The sequence below is a fragment of the Scylla paramamosain genome, chromosome 8, assembly GCF_035594125.1.
Source record: "Scylla paramamosain isolate STU-SP2022 chromosome 8, ASM3559412v1, whole genome shotgun sequence".
Lineage (NCBI taxonomy): Eukaryota > Metazoa > Arthropoda > Malacostraca > Decapoda > Portunidae > Scylla > Scylla paramamosain.
This window is the reverse complement of record NC_087158.1, coordinates 5,241,951-5,266,191: the sequence shown is the minus strand read 5'-3', so window position 1 is coordinate 5,266,191 and position 24,241 is coordinate 5,241,951. Positions and strand designations below refer to the sequence as shown.

Sequence of the window (24,241 nt, the reverse complement as noted above, 5' to 3'; positions counted from 1 at the left end):
TCACAATTCTCCCAAGAGGTTAACTTTGACAGGGCGTGGAGAGACATAGACTCACAGACATATGATTGGGTAGAATCTCCCCAAGCATTTGCCAACAAATTCACTTGCAAATATGCCACTCTAGAGACGAGTTTTCCAGGAGAGAAACTCCCTAACTGTAAGAAAATTATCAAAAGAAAGTTGTGGCAGGGCTTAACCCAAGAAGCAAAGGCTAGACTAGAAGATTTCCTGGATGAGGATTATCCTCTTGATAAATTTATTGACAGGGTAGAACATGAGCGCCAACTGCTCGAGGCTGCCCATACTTCCCCCATTGCTAGAATTAAACCTGAACTGGAAAAATCTAATTCAAAACTCATTGGTAGCCCTGACCCAATAACTCAAAATCCCCCAGACCTAACAAATGCAACATCCAAGGAATCAAAGGAAATTTGGGAACTTAAGCAGCAGATTAAAAGTCTCACTGATCAAGTAGGAAGGTTGAGAACCTCCCCCTCTCCAACACAACCCGCTAAATATTGCTCACACTGTCGAGCCCATAGTCACACGCTGAGAGACTGCTGGAGAAAACCTGCCCGTGGATCATGCTTTGACTGTAGACAGCGTGGGTGCTGGAGAGGAAATAAAAACTGCCCCGGAAAACCAAATCAGAATATATGACTCACCCAGGGATTCACATCCCCCGCTATCAATCTCATAGTTAACAAGAAAATTCTTAAAGCTGTCATTGACACTGGTAGCGGCTATACTTTAATCACAGAGGCTGCGGTAGAGAAATTAGAAGGAACTATATCACAAAGGCGAGCAGTACCTATACTACAAGGGGTAACTGGTTCACCCTTACGAATCTTGGGGATGACCTTACTAGAGATAGGAGTAGGTGAAGAGACTATACACAAACAATGGTGCCCTGTAGTCCCGAATAGCTACCTTGACGCTGACGTCTTACTCGGGACAGACATACTTTCACAAGCTCCTTTTCAATGGAATGGTAAGACAAATACAGTAAAGTGGGGTAAAACCACATACCTTGTTAATCATATCAAAAGGCAGAAAGGCAAGGTGGAACGAGTTCACGAGGTACCTATTCTTCCTACCACTCCAAGTCAAACAGATCACATCCGGCTAACTCATACCATCAAACTTGATCCCTACCGAGCTCAGTTTCTTCCTATCTCGGTGAAAGAAAACCCAGGAGAAACTTTGTTAGTCCAGCCTCAGCCATGTTTAACGCCTAATCATCACCCCTTGATTGTGACAGTAGATGAGAATAAAAAGGTCCCCCTCCCATTTATTAATGATACTAAGGGCCGGAAAACAATCAAACCAGGAACCCTATTAGGCACTTTTGAAAACATCTCCTCCCCGACGATCAGAGTCATCCACCAAAAGCAAGCCACTCCTTCCCTAGAAATCCACAATGATCTGTTGCCACACAACGACCAAACAAGGTGTCAGGAATCAAAGAGTAGGCCACAAAGACTCGAGGAGTTGATAAGACAACAGAAATGGAGTAACCTTACTAGAGAGCAGAAAACAATCTTAAAAAATATCATTCTCAATCACCATGATTTATTCATAGTAGACAAAAACGAACTTGGATTAATGAAAGGGCCTCCTGCTAAAATTAATATCTCTAATCCAGAGCCTAGTCGTGGTCCTAGGTACCGATACCCCGAGGAAGCAAAAACCCTGATATCAAACATGTTAACAGATATGGAGAACAGAGATATCATTGAAAAATCTACATTTGCATGGCTCTCTCCTATAGTATTAGTCAATAAACCGGATGGAAGTAAAAGAATGTGCCTTGACTACCAACATGTCAACAAGCACCTAACTACTGATATTTACCCGCTTCCCCGCCTAGAAGAATTAGTTGAACAAGCAGCTGGCCATCAGTTCTATGCCACGCTAGATATGAGGGAGGCTTATTTTCAAATTCTATTGGAGGAAGGTAGCAGAGACCTCACAGCCTTCAGTGATGGGGTGACTATAGGTTTAAAAGGCTACCTTTTGGATTAAGCTGTTCTCCAGCTATCTTTACTAGACATATGGCCTCATTGTTAGCTCCTCTCGTGAAGAAGGGTTGGATGAAAAATTACTTAGACGACCTAATCATTTGGGCTTCAGACTTCACCACACTCAGCGAAAGACTCAGTGAAACTTTCGCTTTACTTAAAGAAAACGGAGTCAAGCTTAACTTATCTAAATGCGAAATGGCAAAGACTGAAGTTACGTTTCTTGGTCATAAAATTTCACAAGAAGGTAGTCAACCCGACCCAAAGAATGTAGAGGCAGTATTGGAAATGAAACCGCCCACTAAGGTCAAGGAAGTGAGACGATTTTTAGGTATGGCAGGATTTTATAGGAAACACATCAGTAATTTCGCTCAAATAGCCACTCCACTTACCAACCTAACGAAAAAAGATCAACCTTTCCTTTGGACAGACAAGTGTCAGGAGGCATTCGATACCTTAAAAAGATCTCTTGCCCAGGCCCCTATACTAGCGAGAGCGCAAAGTAACCAGCCGTTCATTTTAACAACTGATGCCAGTAATACCCACGTAGGAGGCGTCTTAAGTCAAACTCAGGAGGATGGGTCCGTCAGACCTTTGGGCTATTTTTCAAAAAAATTAAACTCCACTGAGAATAGGTACTCAGCTACAGATAAAGAAGCCTTGGCAGTACTTCTCTCTTGTAGACACTTCCATCATTATTTGTGGGGAACTAGCTTCACTATATTCACAGATCATCAGCCCCTTACTAGTATATTCAAGAGAAAGACCAAATCTGCCAGGATGAACCGCTGGATACTAGAGATGAGAGAATACCAATACAACATCCAATATGTGAAGGGAAAGTATAACTACGTGGCCGATCAGCTCTCTCGCCCAGTGAGGATCATTCAGTGATGTCCTACTCCAAACTATTTAGGCCTGACTTTAGAACAAATCAAGATTCAACAAAGGGAAGAAATTAAGTGGAGAGACATGATAGAGTATCTGGAAGGAGGGTCTATACCTACCAAAAAGTATCATAAGAGTATATTGCACCAGTTCACTATAATTGATGAGTTGCTGTACTACGCTAAGGAAAACATTGATGGCAGCATTCATTATTCATTGGTAGTTCCTCAGGTTCTGATTCCTAAAGCTTTAGAACATGCACATGAGCTTTCTGGCCACCTGGGTCAGAAAAAGACAATTAAAAAGGCCGAAGAATTGTTTTACTGGTGTAATCTCAAGTTTGACGTAACCCAGTACGTAAAGAATTGCCTTACCTGTCAAAGATTTAAAACCTCTCCAGGGTTACAGCAGCCTTATCAGGAATTACCTTCAGTAGAGAAGCCCTTAGATAGGATAGGTATAGACCTGACGGATATGATTGCAGGCAGTGGTGGCTACCGATATGTGTTGACTATCGTAGATCACTTTAGCCGATTTGTGAAGTTCTATCCACTCAAAAACAAACTATCAGAGGGAATTGTAGAGGCGCTGCAGCACTACATTACCGACTTCGGGACTCCTCACTCCATCGTCCTGGACAACGGGGGCGAGTTCACCTCCCAGATCTTCCAACAATTCTGCCAGCAACACCTCATCACCCTCTGTTACACCACTCCCTACCACCCGCAAGGGAACGCCATCACCGAACGACTCCATCGCACGCTCAAATCCATCTTGGCTTCCATGTGCCGAGGTTACCCGCTACGGTGGCCTCGCCTACTCCCTGTGTGTCAGGCCACTATGAATGCCGCCGTCCATACCAGTATCGCCCAACAACCTTTCTTCGCGTTTTTCTCCCGGCATGCGCCCCGAGTGGTGGGTGCCAGGCTACCCGCAGTTGATGGTGACGAGCAAGACGTGGATGTGGTCCGCTGGCTGATCCGGGAAACACACGAGAAAATGACTCGGAAATACCGTAATGCGGCCAACAGGAAACGCAAGGAGCAGAAGGTAGACATTGGGGCGTTGGTGTGGGTGAAGCGAGAAACTACAGAGTCAGGAGTGTGTAAGAAACTGTGTGTTCGTTGGGACGGCCCATATAAGGTGGTGGAAGTTTTAAGAGGAGGCGGTGGTTATGTGGTGAAAGACCCTTTCTCGGGAAAGATGGTGCAAAGAGCGGCAGAAAAGATCAAACAGTTTCACAGTGAGGAAGAGTACATAGTTGCGGCTCAAGACACAGTGTTCCAACCTGATATAGAAACTGAAGTGTTACCGCCTAGAGTGCGTAACCGTCCCAGACGCTATATTGAGGAATGTTAATGTCGCTGGAAGAACGGTATAGAAAAGAGCAGAGTGCTTGGGGTAAATAGAGTCCCCCCCCCTTACTTTTGCATGGCCTGGCTGGACTGGTTGTAATGAATCGAGGTATGACGGGTATGTGTACTATGTGAGAGGTGATGTAAGAATTTGAGAAGGAATAAGGAACCACTTTAATTCGCAGACTACTACTGCACTCGACAACCCGTTCGGGCCATTCTGTGGTGGATTACTTCAGGACGTGGCGAGCGCTTCGCGTAATCATCTATAGTATCTCGTGGTGTGAGTGAATGTGTGGATGAGTAAATGACTGTTCGAGTGGAAGGAACCGAGTACTGGGGTGGCCGAATCTCGTTTCAGAGAGTGACGGAGTGACTTAAGGTTAAGTCCTCACACCACAGGAGGTCAAGAGGCTGGTTGGGGTGGAATTTCTTTTCTTTTTCCTTGAGATGAGAGAAAGAGCCGAGTTATGTCTCCAAGGGACATTGTGGTGATATGGCCCACAAGCCATTGTATGGGAGAGAAGGTCAGAGTTATTTCCCGACAGCGATCACGTGCAGTTCGTCAGCCTGGCTTGGTTGTGTGGTGGTGAGGGGAGGTTCTAAATACTCGGATGTGAAGGTGTTATTTTATTTTTTTTTGGTAAGGAGAAAAGAGAGAGGTGAAAAATTCTAGAACGGATGAAAGGCTCGTGTAGTGCTGGAAAATTAATTATGTATATTTCTACTTTTTTCCTAGATTAAGGCCCATGTAATGTGCGGGGATGACCAGAATCTCAGTACCATGTGACTAACCCCCCCCCTTCCCCTCCTCTCCTCAGTGTCCTTTTGTCCTTGCTTTCCCCCCCCCCCCTCTCAGCGTCACTGTGTTGACCACTTCTATAACAAAATTTACCCCGTGAATAAACGTAATTTCTCCTGCTTGGCCAGGTTATAGAGGCGAATTTTTCACCTAATCCCAGAGAATGGGGAGCCCTTAATACGATAAAATTAATTCTATAATGGTAAGGTCTTAAACCAGCTCAAACAAATCCCAGATAATTACGCCGCGCCAATGAGGTTGACGAATCTAATAAGTCTTCTTTGCTTCGCCGTCCTGTTACCCCTGTTGCTACGCAAGCCGGGAAGAGATACCAGACTTTGACTAATTCCCCAATTAATTTCAAAAGTCCATTGAATTAAACTTCTTAAAGTAACAACTATAAAGTAAACAGTAACTTAATTATTCATATTTTTCATCCCTGAACTCACAACCTAGTCGCCCCCCCACTAAAAACAAAATTATAACTCTTAATAAATTTCCCCATTGGAAACCTTTATCCTTAGTTTCCCGCCGATTTCCTCACAAGCAAAGCCAGTCTCTCTCGGATTCTCCTCAGGTGAGCATGCAGTCTGATAATCTCCTCCTCCATTTCCTGTAATATTAAGTAAGTGTTTATTTAACAATAATTTTACTAAACGAGTCTCTCTCGGATTCTCCTCAGACCCTCTCGGATTCTCCTCAGATATTCCTGTTGATAAACTGTTTCTGAGTGGATAGATATTCGCATTTTTTTTTTGTTCTTTTTTTTTTGTTGGTTTTCTCCACGGGACTAGTGAAACCACCTGGTTCGAGATCACCGTGTGAGACTGTCCTCAGGTCTATACATACTTTTTGGGTATATATTTGTTATTTATTTATTTATTCTCTGGTCTCCCCCACAACTCAGTAGTCGCGAAAATATCTCCATCGTAGTTTTTATGTAATTGAAGAATACGCTACCATTTATTTTGTATTTCTGAATTACTTTCTTTTTATTATTATTATTCGGTTTATTCCATTATCAATTAAAAATCTATAAAAGTGTCAATATTTGTATTTCTTTTAATCCAGTGATAGGATTTGTAATTATCGTCTGCCACAAGGGAACATCACACTCCCTTAGAGGGCACTAAAGTTATTCTGTCCTCCCAGTTGCACCCACCCCTTTTTATTAAACACGAATTACGCCCATGAATTTCATAATCCGAAGAGACATCAGTGCCTATGTATATATATATATATATATATATATATATATATATATATATATATATATATATATATATATATATATATATATATATATATTTTAACAGACTACTGTCGCTACTTTTAGCGACCAATTTTACTTTTACTGCTAAAAGTTCCTTAAAGGTAACACATAATCACTTTTAAGACCTAAAAGACTTTTACATTCTAGGGGTGAGGGATACTCCTAACACTTCAATTTTCGGCAAAGGAGAGGCGTCCTACGAGAGTATAGTGATGCTCAACTGATCGAGAAAGTTCTGCCTGACCTTGGTGACATTTTATGTGTTAAGACTTGTGAGGAATGCACTTGGGAGTCGCACCGTAGGGAGTAAGTAAGATTAGATAAAGGCCATAAGTTCCATACAACGCAGCCATCCGTCAGCCAAAACCCTTGAGGATCACTCACTACACGGCATCTTCATTTATTCTTTCTCTCTCTCGTGGATATTATGAGGAGACAAACACGTTATATAAGCTGCAGGATTCCCCACTGTCATTAGTGTTATTAATGGCACACATAAAATAATTACTGCATTCAGAGATTAGGAGGCAGAATATGTAAATAAGGTATGAAATAAAGCTAACTGTAGAATGCAATTGCAGCTCATAACACCAAGATCCATTTTAAATTGCTTTTGGCAGAGTGTGTGTGTGTGTGTGTGTGTGTGTGTGTCAAACTAAGAACCCGTCACCACGTGGTCCAAGTAACTGGAATTTATCTTTCTGCATTCAACTTAACAACCTCACCCAGATACCCCATAGTTTCTTGCTGAGAGTAAGTACAATTTAACAAATCTTTCTGAATTCAATCCAACTTCACCAGATCATCTCACAGCTGCTTATAGGGAGTGGAATTTAATACATTGTTGTGTTGGCATCCCCGGGGCGGATTTGAATCTGAACTTGCCTTATTGTACATAATTAAACTCATAAAATATGTCAATCGTCCAGTTCTTTTTTATCGAAATGTGAAATATAAATTAACATTAAATCATTTTATATACTGCTTTGACATTCAAGTGCAAAAACATCATGGTTAGGATCATTCTTAAGCGCTAAACATAGCATGTATAGCGAGTTTATATTTTACTTTTATTCCTAACTAAAACTGACTTAAGAAAACTTTTATAGTATCTTGTGTACACTTTTAGCATTCACTTTTAGCTGGGAGTAAATTTAAAAGTCTTTTAGGGGTTTTTATGTATACCGGCCCAAAGGGCCACGAAACGGTTGCTACTTAACAAACTGTGATCAGCGCCCATTATCAACCTCCGGCCGCATAAGGGTATTCACGAATGCGTAAGAGGTTGGTGTTGCCATGATAGCAAGGTTGATAAGTTACACCACCTCCTGAGGTGGTATAAGTTAACATCACCTCGCCTGAAAACTCTTATATAAATATTTATGTGCACAAAAAAACTTTTTTTTTTTTTATTGTTTACAAGCTTTACCACCAAGAAAGCATGGTTTTTGTGATGCATAATGTGAAATCTTACATGGAACACTGAAAAAGCAAGAAAAGGAAAGGTGCGCGCTCAGTGTGTACTGTGATTAAGTATTATTTTCGTCGCTTCTGCATATATTGGATATTTTCTTTGCATACTTCGACGTTCGTGCCTTGAGGCGAGAAAGGCGCTTTCGGGATCGCTTTGACCCCTTGGCATTGAGTGATAATGAGCTCATGCTCAAATATCGCTTCCCTCAGCTGCATCTCCTCTTGTTTGAGATGCAGCCTCAGCTGGAGAGAAGGACAAGGCACAGCCAGGCATTACAAACTCACACCCAAGTTTTGCTGGCCCAGAGATTGTTTGCCAGTGGGCTCTTACAAAACGTCATTGGAGACACTGCAGGTAAGATGATACTGGTGTTGCATGCTTCAGCACAGGGGCTGGCTGTTTTGGAAATTGTCAGGGAACCCTTTCCCTGACCTTATTATTGGTCTATTCTCTTACATTCTTCGCATATACCTTTAGATACACATAAAACGTAACTTTAAGGTGAGGAAGAAGTGTCTCTGCCCTTCAGGGGGTCCAGGGGATGGGCGAAGGCCCCCAGAGGTTAACAGAGATTAGGTTAGTCACCGTAAACTTTTATATGAATTACCTAATCTAACGTAACCACGGAGGCTAGACCCATCCTTAAGGACACTAATATAAGTTAGCATAACCTCTGGAACACCCCTGATGGACGGGGGCACATCTCCCCCCACCTTATACTATATGTTTCAGGTTTATCAAGAGGTATATGTGAAAGAATGGAAGAGGATAGACGTGTAATAAGGACAAGAGAGTACTCTAAACAATTACTACTTTTTTTTTTTTTTTTTAACAAATTGCACAATATCCCATTAATAACTTTTGTAGGTGAATGAACTGATGTTCAATGTGGTGAGTAATATTTAAGTGTGGCTGACTTTCAAGGATAAAAGGCATAAAAGTCAACCTACTGCATGCCACTGTTTATAAAATTGTTCCAGTGTTCCAGTGTTAGGAACATGTCAAGATTAGTTCTTAGTGTCAAAGTATGTGAGTGCATAATTAATAAGGAGGGATGAGGGATGATGCTAACCTTACCAAACCTACCATCAAGTACACCTAGGGCTGTCCCTTCCTCACCCACCCTATTATTATTCATGTGTACAAATATTTCTAGACTTGTTAGGTTTATTTCTGACATGTTTCTAACACTGTCCTGAGGATAACTTAATTTACTATACTGTTGGCAAAAAAAATTTGACAGCAGATGTAATATGTGTATGGATGTGGTTGCAGTGATTGAAAGAATGGTGCATTACTTGTAGAAGGATCATTAAATATCTGTTGCTGATTTTTTTATTTTTTTATTTTTTTTTTTGCTTACAGCAGAAAGATGTACCTTATTTAAAATAAATAAATAAATAAAATAAAAACTAATGGCTTATAATTTGCTTTCAGGACCTACAAAAGCAACTGTCAGCAGTGTCTTCGAGTGTGTGTGCACCGTGTTGAGAGATAAGTCGGTGCAGGAAATCAAGATGCCTCCAACACACCTTGATCAAAGGAGAACTGCACATCAGTTCTTCAGGATCAAAAATTTCCTAAGGGTTATTGGGGCCATTGATGGTAAGATTAACAACAATGTATTTTGTTTTAAATTTAGTGCTATTGTTGTAATCTGTCATTTCATCGGTGTTTCCTTTGAATGAAAGGTATCTCACAGCCTCAAGTTCCTGTTAAGCACTAAAAAGTTTTCATATTTTATATATAATGTGTGCATTTCAAGTGCAGGGGCGGTATATATATATATATATATATATATATATATATATATATATATATATATATATATATATATATATATACAGTAAAATCCCTCTTATCCGGCATCAACGGGACCGCCGACATGCCGGATACTTGAATATTGCTGGATACTTGAATAGAAGTGAAATTATGTCCACAATCACCACCCTACACTCACGCATCTTACCATAACAAAGATCAGCTGATCTTAATCAGCAGCTGATCTGATCAGCTGCTTAAGTGTAAGCACAACACGCTTCCTCTTTTCTACAACTTTAGGCATGATGAAGGCGTCAGGCGATAAACAGTGCACACGCGGGACTGAGTCACTGAGTAAACACAGTGCAGTGGGTCGCGGGTGGTGTAAAGCAGTGCGCTCTGGTCGCGAGGGAACAGAGTATACCTCGCGCTGGAATTTTAATTGATTTTGTAAGTACACATTGATTTTTTAATTGATATTATGGTTCGGGGAAATATGTGCCGGATACTTGAAGCTGCCGGATACTCGAATGCCAAATGAGAGGGATTTTACTGTATATATATATATATATATATATATATATATATATATATATATATATATATATATATATATATATATATATATATATATATATATATATATATATATATATATATATATATATATATATATATATATATATATATATATATATATATATATATATATATATATATATATATATATATATTAATGATGGATATATGTAGCTACTTTGTAACATGATCATCTAATACTTTCTTTTGTGTGCAAAGGCACCCACATTGCCATCAAGGCCTCAAGTGTGGACGAGGCCCTCTACTTTAACTGGAAAAGGTATCACTCCCTCTGAACATCCAACTTGTTTGTGATGTGAATGGAGTGATCCTCAGCTACTGCTCCAGATTCCCAGGTATATAGTATTATTGCATTACATGTTTACCCAACCATGTATTTTATTGATTTTCATGTGACTGCACGTGGTTACTGGTATTGCATAAGAAAACAGTGTGATAAACCTTGACATCAGTTATAAATGAACAGTTGATATACTCCTTTATAAGTAATGAATCCTCTTGTAGTATGAAATCTCACTTTTCACAGGTGCCTGCACTCTACTGGAAGTAGCTTGCAGTACAGACCCATCAAGTGTGTGAAAATAATTAATGCTTGCCTGCTCCTACACAACTGCTGCATCAAGTTCCTGATGACATATGTACTTGTCACTATTTTTCTGGTAGTTGACAGGATATATCTATATCATGGATATTAGATTTAACTGAGTACAGTCATGAATGTTCTCACACTTGTTGTTAGGGTAATGAAATTTATCGGAAGTGTTCTGTCATTTAACGAAAATAAACATCTGTTTTTTTCCTACAAAGGTGTCTTGAAAGTCATTATGGTTTGGGCTAGTTCTGGATCATCAAAGTGCTAAATGTCAAACTACATGACTATTCTTCGCATACAATATAAACTTTAAACAAATGAAACACTTAGGTTCCAATCCCTAGACCTTTCAGACTCCCACAAAAGTCTGCTAACAGCTACCACCTCTTAAGGATGAAGCTATGCCCCATGCTGATACCAACCCTGCTGTGCTGTAGAGGGGTCCATGTGCTCCAGGCAGAATTGTGTAGCAAGAAATCATACAAAACTTCTTCCAGCACTGAAGTAAGGAAGTCAGGTCAGTAATCATGTAATGAGTGAAATAATAGTTTTCCATGTATCACAGCATACTAAATGAAAGAGATCAGTGCAGCATTTAAATTCATCAAATACTTAAGTGGCTTGCTAGTGTTAGGTATGAATAACACAAATAGATACAAAAATGTGCTGTAGATTTATTTAAAAATAAAATAAAATTACCAATTACCAAAGTCTTTCCAAGAAAAAATATGACAACATATAAGAGTATAGTTCAGGTCCTGAAAAAAAAAAAAACATTTATAGAAATGCCCATCAGCAGGTCACCACAAAACACTAATCTTATTTACGATAAGTATGTATGTATGTACTTTATGTATGTACTTTAAGTAACACAAAAGCATTGTAGGTGTCACAGTGAAGAAATACTTTGGTATTATATTGCACTAACGTTAACATGCTGCTCTAGGTAAATGATAGAATTGCTACAACTTAAAGCTACAGAAAAGAAATATAATTTAATTTCATAACTTAGTCTTATTACTTAATAACTTAATAAAGGTAAACTTATGAAAGGTAAACATTAGAATAGTCTTGTAACTTAGTAACTTAATAAAGGTAAACTTATGAAAGGTAAACATTAGAATCCTATAAATTATTGTTGGCTGGTGTTGGCATTAATGAAGTGCTCAGCAAGTGTTACCAGCTGCTGTAATGAATGCAGAATGTTCCTCTGCACTTCAACAGATTGTTGAAGTGCCTGGGACATGTTTTGTACAGCCAGCCCCTGCTCCTGCTGCACCATCACCAGCTCGTGCATGCTCAGACGAATCTGCTGTTGGGTTTCCTGTGTTTGAGAGAGAACTTCCAAGTCTGAGTGGCCACCTGCAATACAGTTTAGAAGCAAACATGACTTTACACCACAAGTTACAAATTAAATGGTATTTTAAGTTGCATGTCATGCTATTTTGCTGTTTTGCTTTTACCTCATTTGCTCCTTGGACCTTTCTGCTATACTATACCTAGGGTTGTGGTATGGTACATTTATGGAATCAACAATTTAAATGCCTGAGAGATATATTCTTCAAAAAAAAAAAAAAAAAGGTCAAAGTTGCAAGAACAACAAACTTACTGGCAGGAGTTGTATAATCAGTGTTCATTGTAATGGAGGACACAACATGTTATTCACCATTGCATGTAGTCATCTGTAACATGGATGCTTTGAACAAAGATGTTCTCATCCAGTGCAGATGACACAGCATTGTCAAATCCAGAGTCCCCTGTGGAAACAGCAACACCAGCAGAAGAGGGTTGGATGGCTCTAACTCCACTGCTGGTGGAAGGCTGTGGTCCTTCTAGAGGCCCTGACACATCTAAAAAAAAAAAAAAAAATATTACTGCAGGCAGAGAATAAGCTGGTATTCTTTGAGTGATGTTTTTATTGACTAATTTTTCTTTTAATTAGCAGTCAATCTAGTCATGCCTGTATCTATCACATGGTTTTGCTGAGTTGGTGTGCAAGTGTGCAGATATCTCCATTCAGGAAGATGAGTGTTGGACATGATGCTGCTAGCCCCATGGAAGATGATGCTGTAACATAATTATTGTTACAGTACAGTAATACACTTAAAGTTGAAAACAGCATTAAATTACAAAATGTAATTTAACCTTTGGTAGTTTACTTATGCAGTGTGGCGCCATCACTTTCAGGGTATGGCAGTCCTGTAAATGCTGTGTGAGATAACATCCACAGCATGACCAACTCCACAGCAGTGTATGTTGTCTCATCTGGAAGTTCCCCACCTGCATGGATATGAATGTTGCAATTATCAGCCACTTTGAAGTTCACATGTAAAGCCAAATCAACTTGGTGTAAATCATGAATGTATTAGAGCATATTGATGTTATTTAGCACTGCAGTGGTCACTATCTCGGACCTGACTGCCAGAGGTACTGTACTTACTCCTATATATAATCCATTGCTTAATTGGTTCTTGGTTATGTTTATTGACTATATAGGTAAATTTTGTAACAGCACCATTGATGAAATACAACATGTACACAAGAGCAAACTTTTTTTTTATATAATTGCAGGGGTTTTAAGCACTGCTAACAATCACCTAACCTAACTGACCTAACCATAACCTAACCCTCCTTCCTCAAGAAAGTAAAACCAATATTCAAGAAATAAAATTTATTACAGCAGCTTGGGTCCCAAAGGCTGAGCAGAAATATTTTTTTCTCCCAATATGCAATTGAAAGTCATTCAGAGGATTTTGTTCATATTACTCAAAACAATGCCCAGCAATGCCGAAAACATTAGTTAACTAAATTCCATAAGCAATTAGTCAAAACAAAATATTAAGCAAGTGCTAGTGTGGGTAAATTTTTACTCTTTCATCTGTTTATCTTTTTCACATGAAACTATTTGCTTTTTGTTATTTTTGGCCTACACTGAATTAGTATGTTAATGAAACCTTATGTAACCTAACCAAAGTAATCTAACAAAACAAAAATAATGTAACCTAACCAAAGACAAACCTAAAATAGCTAAAATAACCTCGCTTCTCTAAAAATATGTACATACAGCCGTTCAATAATTGCTGTCATTATTATAGTTAATTTGCAGTTGGTTTATGTGGGATTCAAATTACTCTGGAATGACAAAATGTATCTGATGAGAAGGGTAAGAAAAGCCATGTTGAAACTGGTAAAAAACTAAAAATACCCTACTATGTGTCTGCTGGAACCATAAGCCATGATTTCATTTACTTGCAGCTGGACATCACACCATTTTTTGGTAATATCACAGTAATTCCATCCATATAGCTCTCTATCCGTCTTCTGTGTCAACCGCATCATACTAGGTCTGCAACTATGCTAACGAAAATGTGATAAGAATATCCAATTAACACACAGTGTCTGCAGTGTAATGCTGTTCTGCAGTAACCTTGCTCTTGACATGTTTTGGAGGTCCTTAAATTTCCTCTGGACCTCAGGATAGGCAATTGCTGTGAGGGGAAGACGGCTGAATCTGGGTAGGTTGCGAGACGTGATGCTTAGCAGGGCGGAGAGTGAGTAGCGAAGTGCAGTGCGGGGGGAGTAGAAATGCTGCCAAATGAGCAGGAAGTGGTCCATGGTCTCAGAGGAACAGCCCTACACCAGAGGCAAAAGGGGTTGCTTTATCAAAGTTTGTAAACAATGTCGTGTGACTCCCACTTGTGGTGCGAGTTTTGCTGTCCACTGCACCCCGATTCTACACCTCCTCCATCAAGGTCAAGGCCTCAGTGTCAGTGAATCATTGTCTCTTTATTTTCTTAGGGGGTTCAATAGCTATGATGAAAACATTGTAAAGACAGTTGAGTGTGGTGAGTGGTGGCATTGGGTGTGTGACGCTGTATCAAAGTTCATAAACAATGCCATATGACTTCCTCTGCAATAACACAAAGCCCCATGTGATTGGCTGCCTTGCGTGTGACATGAAATCAGTGATGTATCACTCCAGCAGCCAATGAGCACACTTAGGGGTTTAGCAACCTCCATCCGCCAACCACTGAAATTCTTTGTGGACACCGTTTCTTGAAGATTGTAATGCAGTTGCTGTGAGAGTGGAGTTATACCATTTTCCTGATTGTAGAATGTTAGATAGCAACCTGTTTCATGGATCTGGCCACTGGTCGCCTTCAGGCGTCACTCACCGCCAAGTCGCGCTCAGTCAAAGACGGGCAGGAAGTTGACCAGGTAAATGCTTTAATTTTGTAGTAAAAACTGATTGTCATAGTACCGAGTTGATTGCATGTATTGTTAATGAATACTGTAATGTGTTGAAAGTGTTTGATATCAGTGTATAATGTTATTTTATAAGAAACTGAGACCGAGAACTTGTTTGCAGTTCTTACGGTCATACCTATCTCATCAATAAATGTCAGAGAGAGAACTACCTTTCCTCGACCCTATGATGATGATGTGATCAGTAAAACAGATTACATGAGAGCTAATGAAGACCTGCCAGTGCAGCTACAGTAAGAACTCAACCCACAAGCAAGAAATTGACTCCACGTGATACCGTAGCAAGAGTGAGTCACGGGATGAGGGGATGCTGATGTAAGCTTAGAGGTTGACTTCTGAGGCCCCAGGGTCATCTCTATCTTTGACGACAACCACTCCCTTCTACCCACAGTGCCTCGCCACCATTTTGTAAAACCCATGGTCACAGGCAAGAAAGTATAATAATATGTATGTACACTGAATTGAGGTGCCAAAATGAAAGCAAATTATCCACAACTAGCTAGTATTAGAGTGGTAATTTTAATTGCTCTTTCAGTGTCTCATTATTGACACAATTAAGTTGTTAGATATGTATGATACTGAGGAAATTAATGCCATAGATGGCCTTAGGGAAGGTGAGGAATTGGACAAAGGTCAAGTTTATGATGAAGTTAGTTTCAGGAGATGAGTGCTGACTGACAAAGGAAGGGAATATCAAGTCAGTGGAACTAAAGGGAGAGCAGAGTCCTGTAAGTGTAAATGGAGCAGTGTTACCAGCAAAATTAAGAAAAGACTAACATTGTAATTAGACCCTTTGAATTAGAGCCCTTGACAAATGAAGCAATAAAGGCATTCCATCAGTATTATGCAGAATACACAAAACTGGTGGAGCTAGAGCCAGAAAGGTCAGAGGAGCTAAATGAAAAGCTGGAACACAACCACCGAGTTCACCATGAAATATTAGAAAGTATAGAATGTAAAAGAAAAGAGTTAAAGAGTGACAAAAGATCAATTTGTTCTAGCAAATGGTCTAGACATTCTAGTCTCATCTACTTCATCATGCTCATCAGCACAAAGAAAGCAAGAAGCAGCAGCAAAGGTAGCCAGACTTAGAATGGAAATGGAATATCATGATAGTTTTAGCAGAGGCAGAAGTTATGTTAGCTAAGACAAAAAGCTATGTTAGCTAGAGACCAGGCATTGTTCTCAAAGAAAAAGAAAGAGAGAGATTTAGCAGTTGCTAGTGCAGAACTTAATGCTCTTAGCTTAGTTGAAGAGGTAAAAATGCTTCCACGTGATGATGAAAGTGTAGGGAAGCAAAGTTATCTTTAACAATACATAGTCACAAAATTAAATGAAAGCACAAGCAATTGCAAATCAACAAAGTGACAATGCCATGCCTCACAAATATGTTACATTCCATGACCTACAGGAACCTACCTCCTGCAATAGAGATAATTAATTGATAAATGAAGTAGATAGACAAATAATTAGTGAACCTCAAGCAATGAATCTTAATCCTACTGCTCAAAGTTTTGTACCAAGTTCTTGTAGACACACTCATAATGTCAACATGCCTAATAATGTGAGACAGAATCATTAAGCTTCTTCCCATCCTGGGAGAAATTTTGCAATTAACACACCTGATCCCAAGTGGAGCCTCCCTTCAATAGAACTTAACATTTTTGGGTGGAGAACCCATGGAGTTTGCAAGTTGGATGAAAACTTTGAAATTTATGTAGAATCAAGAACTTCTAGTAGTAGAGAGAGACTTGCCTACTTAAACAAGTATACAACTGGTGAGGCAAAAGGATGCTATTAAAATGTTAATGCACTTTAACTCTAATGCTGACTATAAGCAGGCAAAAAAAATTCTTAGGGAGAGATTTGGAAACAAAAGTATCATAGCTGATGCTTACACAAGATAGTTAATGAATTGGCTACCAGTCTCTCAGCATCACGGTCCAGCATTAACAACATTCTCAGGTTTTTTGAAGTGCTGTCTAGCTGCAATGAAACACACTTCCCATTTGTCATTTCTGAATGACCCTAGGGAACAGAGAAAGGTGCTAGCAAAAGTCCTTGATCATATTGTTCATGACTGGAGAAAGCAATGAAATATCTCGACACTAACAGTAATAGCAGCACTCCTAGTACTGATGAAGAGCACCACCCACCCTTTGAAATGTTATGTAAATTTATCCAGAAGGAAGCAAAAGGTGCAAGCAATCCCTTTTGTTTCCTGGGATTTGGTAAATAGGGAAGTAGATGATTGCATCAAAACTCAAACAAAAGCAGCCAAATGGAAACCAAGGGAATTGAATACCATGACAAAGAATAAAGGGAGTAGAACTTTCATGGCTAAATCAATTGAGGAAAAACCAATGTGCTCATTCCAAAGTAAAGTAAATGTACAAGCCATCAAACAGTATCCCAAGGAGCAGGAAAGGATGGTTCTGTCACTACTGTACAAAGGATCATGATTTAGATGATTGCAAGGAATTTGCCAAACTTGACAGTAATATCAGGTACACATTTGCTAAAGAAAGATGGTTATGTACAGGGTGTTTAAAAAAAATGGGTCACAAGGGAAAAGATTGTAGAAGAAGGAAAGTTTGTAAAGTGTGTCAGAGATACCATCCCACAGCTCTTCACAATGATGACATGGCAAGACTTGAGAGCCAAAGGGTGCCAGAACAAGCAACTCAGCCTAAAAGTGATAAACACCCAACAGTAGTAGCAAATAGTCAAAGTGACAGAATCAGTGACACATGACATGCACACCATGATAGTTCCTGTATGGTTACATTATGTTAGTAATGAAGAGAATAAAGTTTTATTGTATGCCCTGCTGGATAAGCAGTCTGATGCTTCATTCATCAAGCAAAGCTCTCTGAATAAATTGGGAATTAGCGGACCATCAGTGTCACTTAATATTCACATAATAAGTGGAAAACAAATCACTGATTCTACCAAGATTCATGGACTTAAAGTGAGAGGTTATAATGAAAAAGTGGAAATACTAATCCCTTCAGCATATTCAACAGAAAACATTTCAGCTGGATGGAGTCAGATACCAAGGCCTGAGACTGCCTGTGACTGGCCCCACTTAACCCTTTCCTTCCTGCAATCGTATATATACGATTGCAAAAATGCGTCCATAGCGACGGCGATCATACCGGTAATCAAGAATTTTCGCGCCTCAATTTTGAGGTCCAAGCGCGGTTTCTCGAGTCAGATGGTGTGAGTGGAAGTGTCTGGCATGTTTCCACATGTAGTGTTGTCACTAGCTCTGGAAATTTAGTGGTAACTAAGCTATTTTCCCTTTCTCCGGGCGACACTTCTCAACCTCAGCGACCCGCCGGGTGGAAAGCACTCGCTGGGTGGAAAGCACCATGATAAGTGTGAAGAGACATCTTGATAAGAGCCAAGGATCTCAGATCATAACTCACCATGGAGCAGGACACAACATATGTATTTAGCAGTGCTTCTGAGTTTGAAGACAGTGACAGTGAATATTTAGAAGAAGCTGAAGAAAGCGAAGACATTAGTGAGGACTCGGAAAATGATTTACAGGATCCACCTCTTTTATCAGAACAGAGAGATGATACCTATCATTCTTTCATGTTTAATTTTTTCATTATCTTCGATTTTATAATAAAATGGTAGAAGGTAACTTGTCAGAGAGAGAGAGAGAGAAAGAGAGAGAATGTTATTTGCCTGAAACTTGATGTGAAAAGGGATGAAATCTCTCTCTCTCTCTCTCTCTCTCTCTCTCTCTCTCTCTCTCTCTCTCTCTCTCTCTCTCTCTCTCTCTCTCTCTCTCTCTCTCATTGGAAGTGTACAATTTCCCCTCCAAGATGAGAGCGAGAGAGAGAGAGAGAGAGAGAGAGAGAGAGAGAGAGAGAGAGAGAGAGAGAGAGAGAGTGTGTGCGTGCGGCGTCATCGCTCTCCGGGCCATTTCTGGATGACGGATCACACAACGGGAGGAGGAGAAATCCTTTATAAGGCATAAACTCAACTTTGAGAGGTCACATCGAGCTACAAAGTATATCATTGTATTCAGAATAACAAAGAGAAAATAATTATTAATATTCAAACAATTTTGTGACAATTTCTAGGTTTACCATTTTTAGCCGTCATACAAAACGGGAAAATAATTTAAGCACCGGAAGGAAAGGGTTAAAGGCAATCTTCGACAAACTAATGAAATATGACCCAAATGTTGACATAGGACTCCTCATTGGTCTTGATTGCACAGAAGCCATTATGGCAGAAGAGCAAATAACAGGTGATAGTAAAAACTATCCCTATGCACATAGGACAGAGCTAGGGTGGGGGATCATTGGTAGAATCTCTCCTCACACAAGTCCAGTGGAGGATACAGTGGTAATCTACAGAACAGTGACACACGAAGTAGAAATCAATGAAGAAAAGAGGGTTAATTTCTTAGTGGTTCCTACTAAAACCAAAGAGATAATTAATCCTTCTCCAGTGAGAGATATGTTTAAACTTAACTTCAATGATAGAAAGTCAGCTGACACTCCATTATCATATGAAGATAAAAGGTTTATGAGTAAGATGAAAGAAGGAATGCATCAGCTAAGGGATGGGCATTATGAGTCACCCCTTCCTCTTAAAGATGATAATGTCAAGCTCCCAAACAACAAACTATTAGCAGAACAGAGACTCAAGAAGTTAATAGCTAAACTTGAGAAGGATAATCAACACAAAGGTGATTACAAGGTGTTTATGGATGATTTGATTACCAAAGGTTATGCAGGGGCTGTACCAACAGAGGATTTAGTTAGGAATGATGGTAAGGTCTGGTACATTCCACATCATGGTGTCTATCATCTGAGAAAGCCAAAGAAGTTGAGAGTTGTATTTGACTGTACTGCAAACTACAGGAACCAGTCACTAAACAGTCACCTGTTACAAGGCCCAGACCTTACCAATAAACTTGTTGGAGTGTTGTGTAGGTTTAGGCAAGAAAGGACTGCACTTGTATGTGATATAGAAGCAACGTACCATCAACTGAAGGTCAACCCAGAACATAGAGACATGTTAAGATTCCTTTGGTGGAAAAATGGTGACCTTAATAATGAGATAGCTGAATAAAGGATGACAGCTGACCTGTTCGGGACTACATCGTCTCCAAGTGTATTTAACTTTGCACTTAAGAAAGCTGCAGATGACTATGGATGTGGATCTGATGCAGCCAAGTTTGTAAGAAATCACTTTTATGTTGATGATGGTTTGAAGTCAGTAGCTACAGTGGATGAAGCTATCACTCTTATTCAGCAGAGTAAAGAATTATGCTACAAGGGAGGTTTTAACCTTCATAAGTTCTTGTCTAACAACAAAGATGTATTAGCTGCAACTTCTCCTCATGAGAGAGCAGATGAAGTTTAAAGTTTGGATTTTAGTAAGAATAAAGACACACTGCCTATAGAAAGAACTTTAGGAGTTGAGTGGTGCATAGAATCTGATACATTTCAATTCAGAATAAAGCTGAAAGACAAGCCACTCAACAGGAGAGGCATTCTGTCAACAGTGAGCTCTATATATGATCCATTAAGTCTAGTGTCACCTCTCATACTGACTGGAAAGCAAATTTTACAAGAATTATGTAAGAATTCAGTTAAATGGGATGATGAGGTGCCAGATTATGTCAAACCTAAATGGTTAAAATGAAAAGATGAGCTACACAAACTAGAGCAGCTAAAAGTACCTAGATGTTACAAACCTGATGACTTTGGGGAAATAGAAAAGGTTGAACTCCATCACTTTTCAGATGCCTGTGAAAAGGGATAAGGCCAGTGCTCATATATTAGATTAATTAGCAAGACTGGTTTAATTCATTGTGTATTAGTAATAGCAAAGTCATGTGTCACACCTCTAAAAAGCATAACAATTCCCAGAGTATGACTAGCAGCAGCAGTGGTGTCAGTTAGAATCCATAAACTCCTAAAGGAAGGACCTGAGTATAATAATGTGGAAGAAATATTTTGGACAGACAGCAAAGTAGTCCTTGGTTACATTGCAAATGAAGCAAAGAGATTCCATGTATATGTTGCAAATAGAGTAGAAACAATTAGAGATCACACTTCACCAGATCAGTGGAAATTTGTAGAGACACAATATAACCCAGCAGATTATGCATCTAGAGGCATGACAGCAGATGAATTGTGTAATAGCAAGATCTGGTGGAATGGCTCAGAATTCCTTTGGCGGCATAGTAAAATGAATTTGCTCTCTTCAGTACAAGGTCATAAATGCCATGCTGTAGGTACACAGCAGCCATCAGGTATGCTAGAAAGACTTGAGTATTTTTCTGATTGGTTTAAAGCAAAGAGGGCAGTTGCTGTATTCCTCAAGCTTCTGAACAGTTTCAAAGGAAAAGGAGACACATATGAGCCAGTAAATGTAGCAGAAGTGTCAGAAGCTGGAAATGAAATTATAAAACAGCTGCAAGCAAAGGCATTCCAAAAGGAGATAAATGTACTGAAATCAGCTGCTAACCATAATTCTTTAATTAAAGGGGACAATGGCAAAGGAGAAAAAGTGTTAGAGAAGACCAGTCCCTCTATAAGTTAGATCCCTTCATTGATAAAAATGGTATCATGAGGGTAGGAGGAAGATTGAAGCTTTCTAATCTGACAGATGAATCCAAACATCCAGTTATCCTTCCCAAAACATCACACATAACCCAGCTGATAATATGCCACCATCACAAAAGAACAAATTATCAAGACAGTGGCATAACTTTAAATAAAATCAGGTCATGTAGATACTGGATAGTAGGAGGATCATCCCTAGTGTCAAGACATATCTCAAAGTGCATTATTTGTCATAAAGTTAGAAGTACAACACAGGGACAGAAAATGGCAGACCTGCCTATTGACAGACTAAAACCACCACCTCCTTTTACGTACTCAGCAGTAGATTTCTTTGGCCCTTTCTACATCAAAGAGGGGTGCAAAGAGCTCAAAAGATAGGGAGTGCTCTTTACTTGTATAGCATGTAGAGCTGTGCTCAAAGAGACAACCAACAGCATGGGTACAAGTTCCTTCCTAAGTGCATATTGTCGATTTATAGGAGGAAGAGGGCCTGTAAGACAGTTGAGATGTGACCAAGGAACTAACTTTGTAGGGAGCCAAATCAGAGTATGAGAAATGCTTGAAAGAATTAAATAACAATAAAGTCAGACAAGAATTCATGAAAGACCAGTGTGACTGGATTGTATTTAACATGAATGCACCCAATGCCAGTCACATGGGAGGTGTTTGGGAGAGGCAGATACACACAGTGAGAAATGTGCTCTCTGTGTTATTTGATCAGCATGGTACCCAGTTAGATGACCAAGATCTGAGAACCTTCTTAGTAGAAGCTGAAAATCTAGTTAATGGTCATCCTTTAACTGTGGACCATTTTAACTCCCCAGATAGTCCTACACCACTGACACTCAGTAATTGTTAACTTTGAAAACAAAGGTAGTACTGCCACCTCCAAGCATTTTTATTAAGGACCTGTATTGCATAAAGAAATGGCGCAGAGCACAATACCTAGCCAACCAGTTCTGGTGGAGAAAGGAGTATGTGCAATTTCTATAGCTTAGAAATAAGTGGACAACACCAAAGAGAAGCCTCAGTGCAGATGACATAGTGCAGATGACATAGTTATCATCAAGGATCAGAATGTAGCAAGGAACCAGTGGAAACTGGGAAGAATAACAGAAGCATCTCCTTTTTTTTTTTTTTTTTTTATGTAGGAAGGATATTGGCCAAGGGCAACAAAAATCTAATAAAAAAAAAAAATGCCCACTGAAATGCCAGTCCCATAAAAGGGTCAAAGCAGTGGTCAAAAATTGGTGGATAAGTGTCTTGAAACCTCCCTCTTGAAGGAATTCAAGTCATAGGAAGGTGGAAATACAGAAGAAGGCAGGGAGTTCCAGAGTTTACCAGAGAAAGGGATGAATGATTGAGAATACTGGTTAACTCTTGCGTTAGAGAGGTGGACAGAATAGGGGTGAGAGAAAGAAGAAAGACTTGTGCAGCAAGGCCGCGGAAGGAGGGGAGGCATGCACTTAGCAAGATCAGAAGAGCAGTTGGCATGAAAATAGCGGTAGAAGACAGCTAGATATGCAACATTGCGGCGGTGAGAGAGAGGCTGAAGACAGTCAGTTAGAGGAGAGGAGTTGATGAGACGAAAAGCTTTTGATTCCACCCTGTCTAGAAGAGCAGTATGAGTAGAACCCCCCCAGTCATGTGAAGCATACTCCATACGTGGATGGATAAGGCCCTTGTACAGAGTTAGCAGCTGGGGGGGTGAGAAAAACTGGCGGAGACGTCTCAGAACACCTAACTTCATAGAAGCTGTTTTAGCTAGAGATGAGATGTGAAGTTTCCAGTTCAGATTATAAGTAAAAGACAGACCGATGATGTTCAGTGTAGAAGAGGGGGACAGTTGAGTGTCATTGAAGAAGAGGGGATAGTTGTCTGGAAGATTGTGTCGAGTTGATAGATGGAGGAATTGAGTTTTTGAGGCATTAAACAATACCAAGTTTGCTCTGCCCCAATCAGAAATTTTAGAAAGATCAGAAGTCAGGCGTTCTGTGGCTTCCCTGCGTGATATGTTTACCTCCTGAAGGGTTGGACGTCTATGAAAAGACGTGGAAAAGTGCAGGGTGGTATCATCAGCATAGGAGTGGATAGGACAAGAAGTTTGGTTTAGAAGATCATTAATGAATAATAAGAAGAGAGTGGGTGACAGGACAGAACCCTGAGGAACACCACTATTAATAGATTTAGGAGAAGAACAGTGACCGTCTACCACAGCAGCAATAGAACGGTTAGAAAGGAAACTTGAGATGAAGTTACAGAGAGAAGGATAGAAACCGTAGGAGGGTAGTTTTGAAATCAAAGCTTTGTGCCAGACTTTATCAAAAGGCTTTTGATATGTCCAAGGCAACAGTAAAAGTTTCACCAAAGTCTCTAAAAGAGGATGACCAAGACTCAGTAAGGAAAGCCAGAAGATCACCAGTAGAGCGGCCTTGATGGAACCCATACTGGCGATCAGATAGAAGGTTGTGAAGTGATAGATGTTTAAGAATCTTCCTGTTGAGGATAGATTCAAAAACTTTAGATAAGCAGGAAATTAAAGCAATAGGATGGTAGTTTGAGGGATTAGAGCGGTCACCCTTTTTAGGAACAGGTTGAATGTAGGCA

At 39.8% G+C, this 24,241-nt stretch overlaps 2 protein-coding genes across 7 annotated transcripts; both read left to right on the top strand.

Annotated features, from left to right (window-relative positions):
• Positions 1-2,219: 2,219 nt before the first annotated feature.
• LOC135103181 (uncharacterized) lies at positions 2,220-6,649 on the top strand. Its single transcript, XM_064009275.1, has 4 exons — positions 2,220-2,352; positions 2,752-2,897; positions 3,060-3,262; positions 6,526-6,649. Exons 1-4 carry the CDS (start codon positions 2,220-2,222, stop codon positions 6,647-6,649), a joined length of 606 nt encoding a protein of 201 aa, XP_063865345.1.
• Positions 6,650-6,794: 145 nt separating this feature from the next.
• LOC135102739 (putative nuclease HARBI1) lies at positions 6,795-15,180 on the top strand. Of its 6 annotated transcripts, none has more exons than XM_064008250.1 (7): positions 6,795-8,167; positions 9,251-9,418; positions 9,875-10,024; positions 10,373-10,509; positions 10,701-10,812; positions 11,159-11,270; positions 11,991-15,180. In XM_064008250.1, exons 1-3 carry the CDS (start codon positions 7,999-8,001, stop codon positions 10,018-10,020), a joined length of 483 nt encoding a protein of 160 aa, XP_063864320.1. In that variant the 5' UTR covers positions 6,795-7,998; the 3' UTR covers positions 10,021-10,024; positions 10,373-10,509; positions 10,701-10,812; positions 11,159-11,270; positions 11,991-15,180. The 6 variants fall into 6 exon arrangements, with proteins under 6 accessions (XP_063864320.1, XP_063864317.1, XP_063864318.1 ...); XM_064008247.1 differs by having other exon boundaries at positions 11,159-11,283; XM_064008248.1 differs by having other exon boundaries at positions 11,111-11,283.
• Positions 15,181-24,241: the final 9,061 nt, after the last annotated feature.

Excerpts from the sequence above, each read along its gene's own strand:
- LOC135103181 (XM_064009275.1), top strand. The coding sequence starts at position 2,220 with ATGGCAAAGACTGAAGTTACGTTTCTTGGTCATAAAATTTCACAAGAA. Across the intron at positions 2,898-3,059 it reads CCGATCAGCTCTCTCGCCCA|TTCACTATAATTGATGAGTT; the intron begins GTGAGGATCATT and ends ATATTGCACCAG. Across the intron at positions 3,263-6,525 it reads CTCAAGTTTGACGTAACCCA|GAGAGGCGTCCTACGAGAGT; the intron begins GTACGTAAAGAA and ends TTTTCGGCAAAG.
- LOC135102739 (XM_064008250.1), top strand. The coding sequence starts at position 7,999 with ATGCTCAAATATCGCTTCCCTCAGCTGCATCTCCTCTTGTTTGAGATG. Across the intron at positions 8,168-9,250 it reads CGTCATTGGAGACACTGCAG|GACCTACAAAAGCAACTGTC; the intron begins GTAAGATGATAC and ends ATTTGCTTTCAG. Across the intron at positions 9,419-9,874 it reads GGTTATTGGGGCCATTGATG|GCATGATGAAGGCGTCAGGC; the intron begins GTAAGATTAACA and ends CTACAACTTTAG.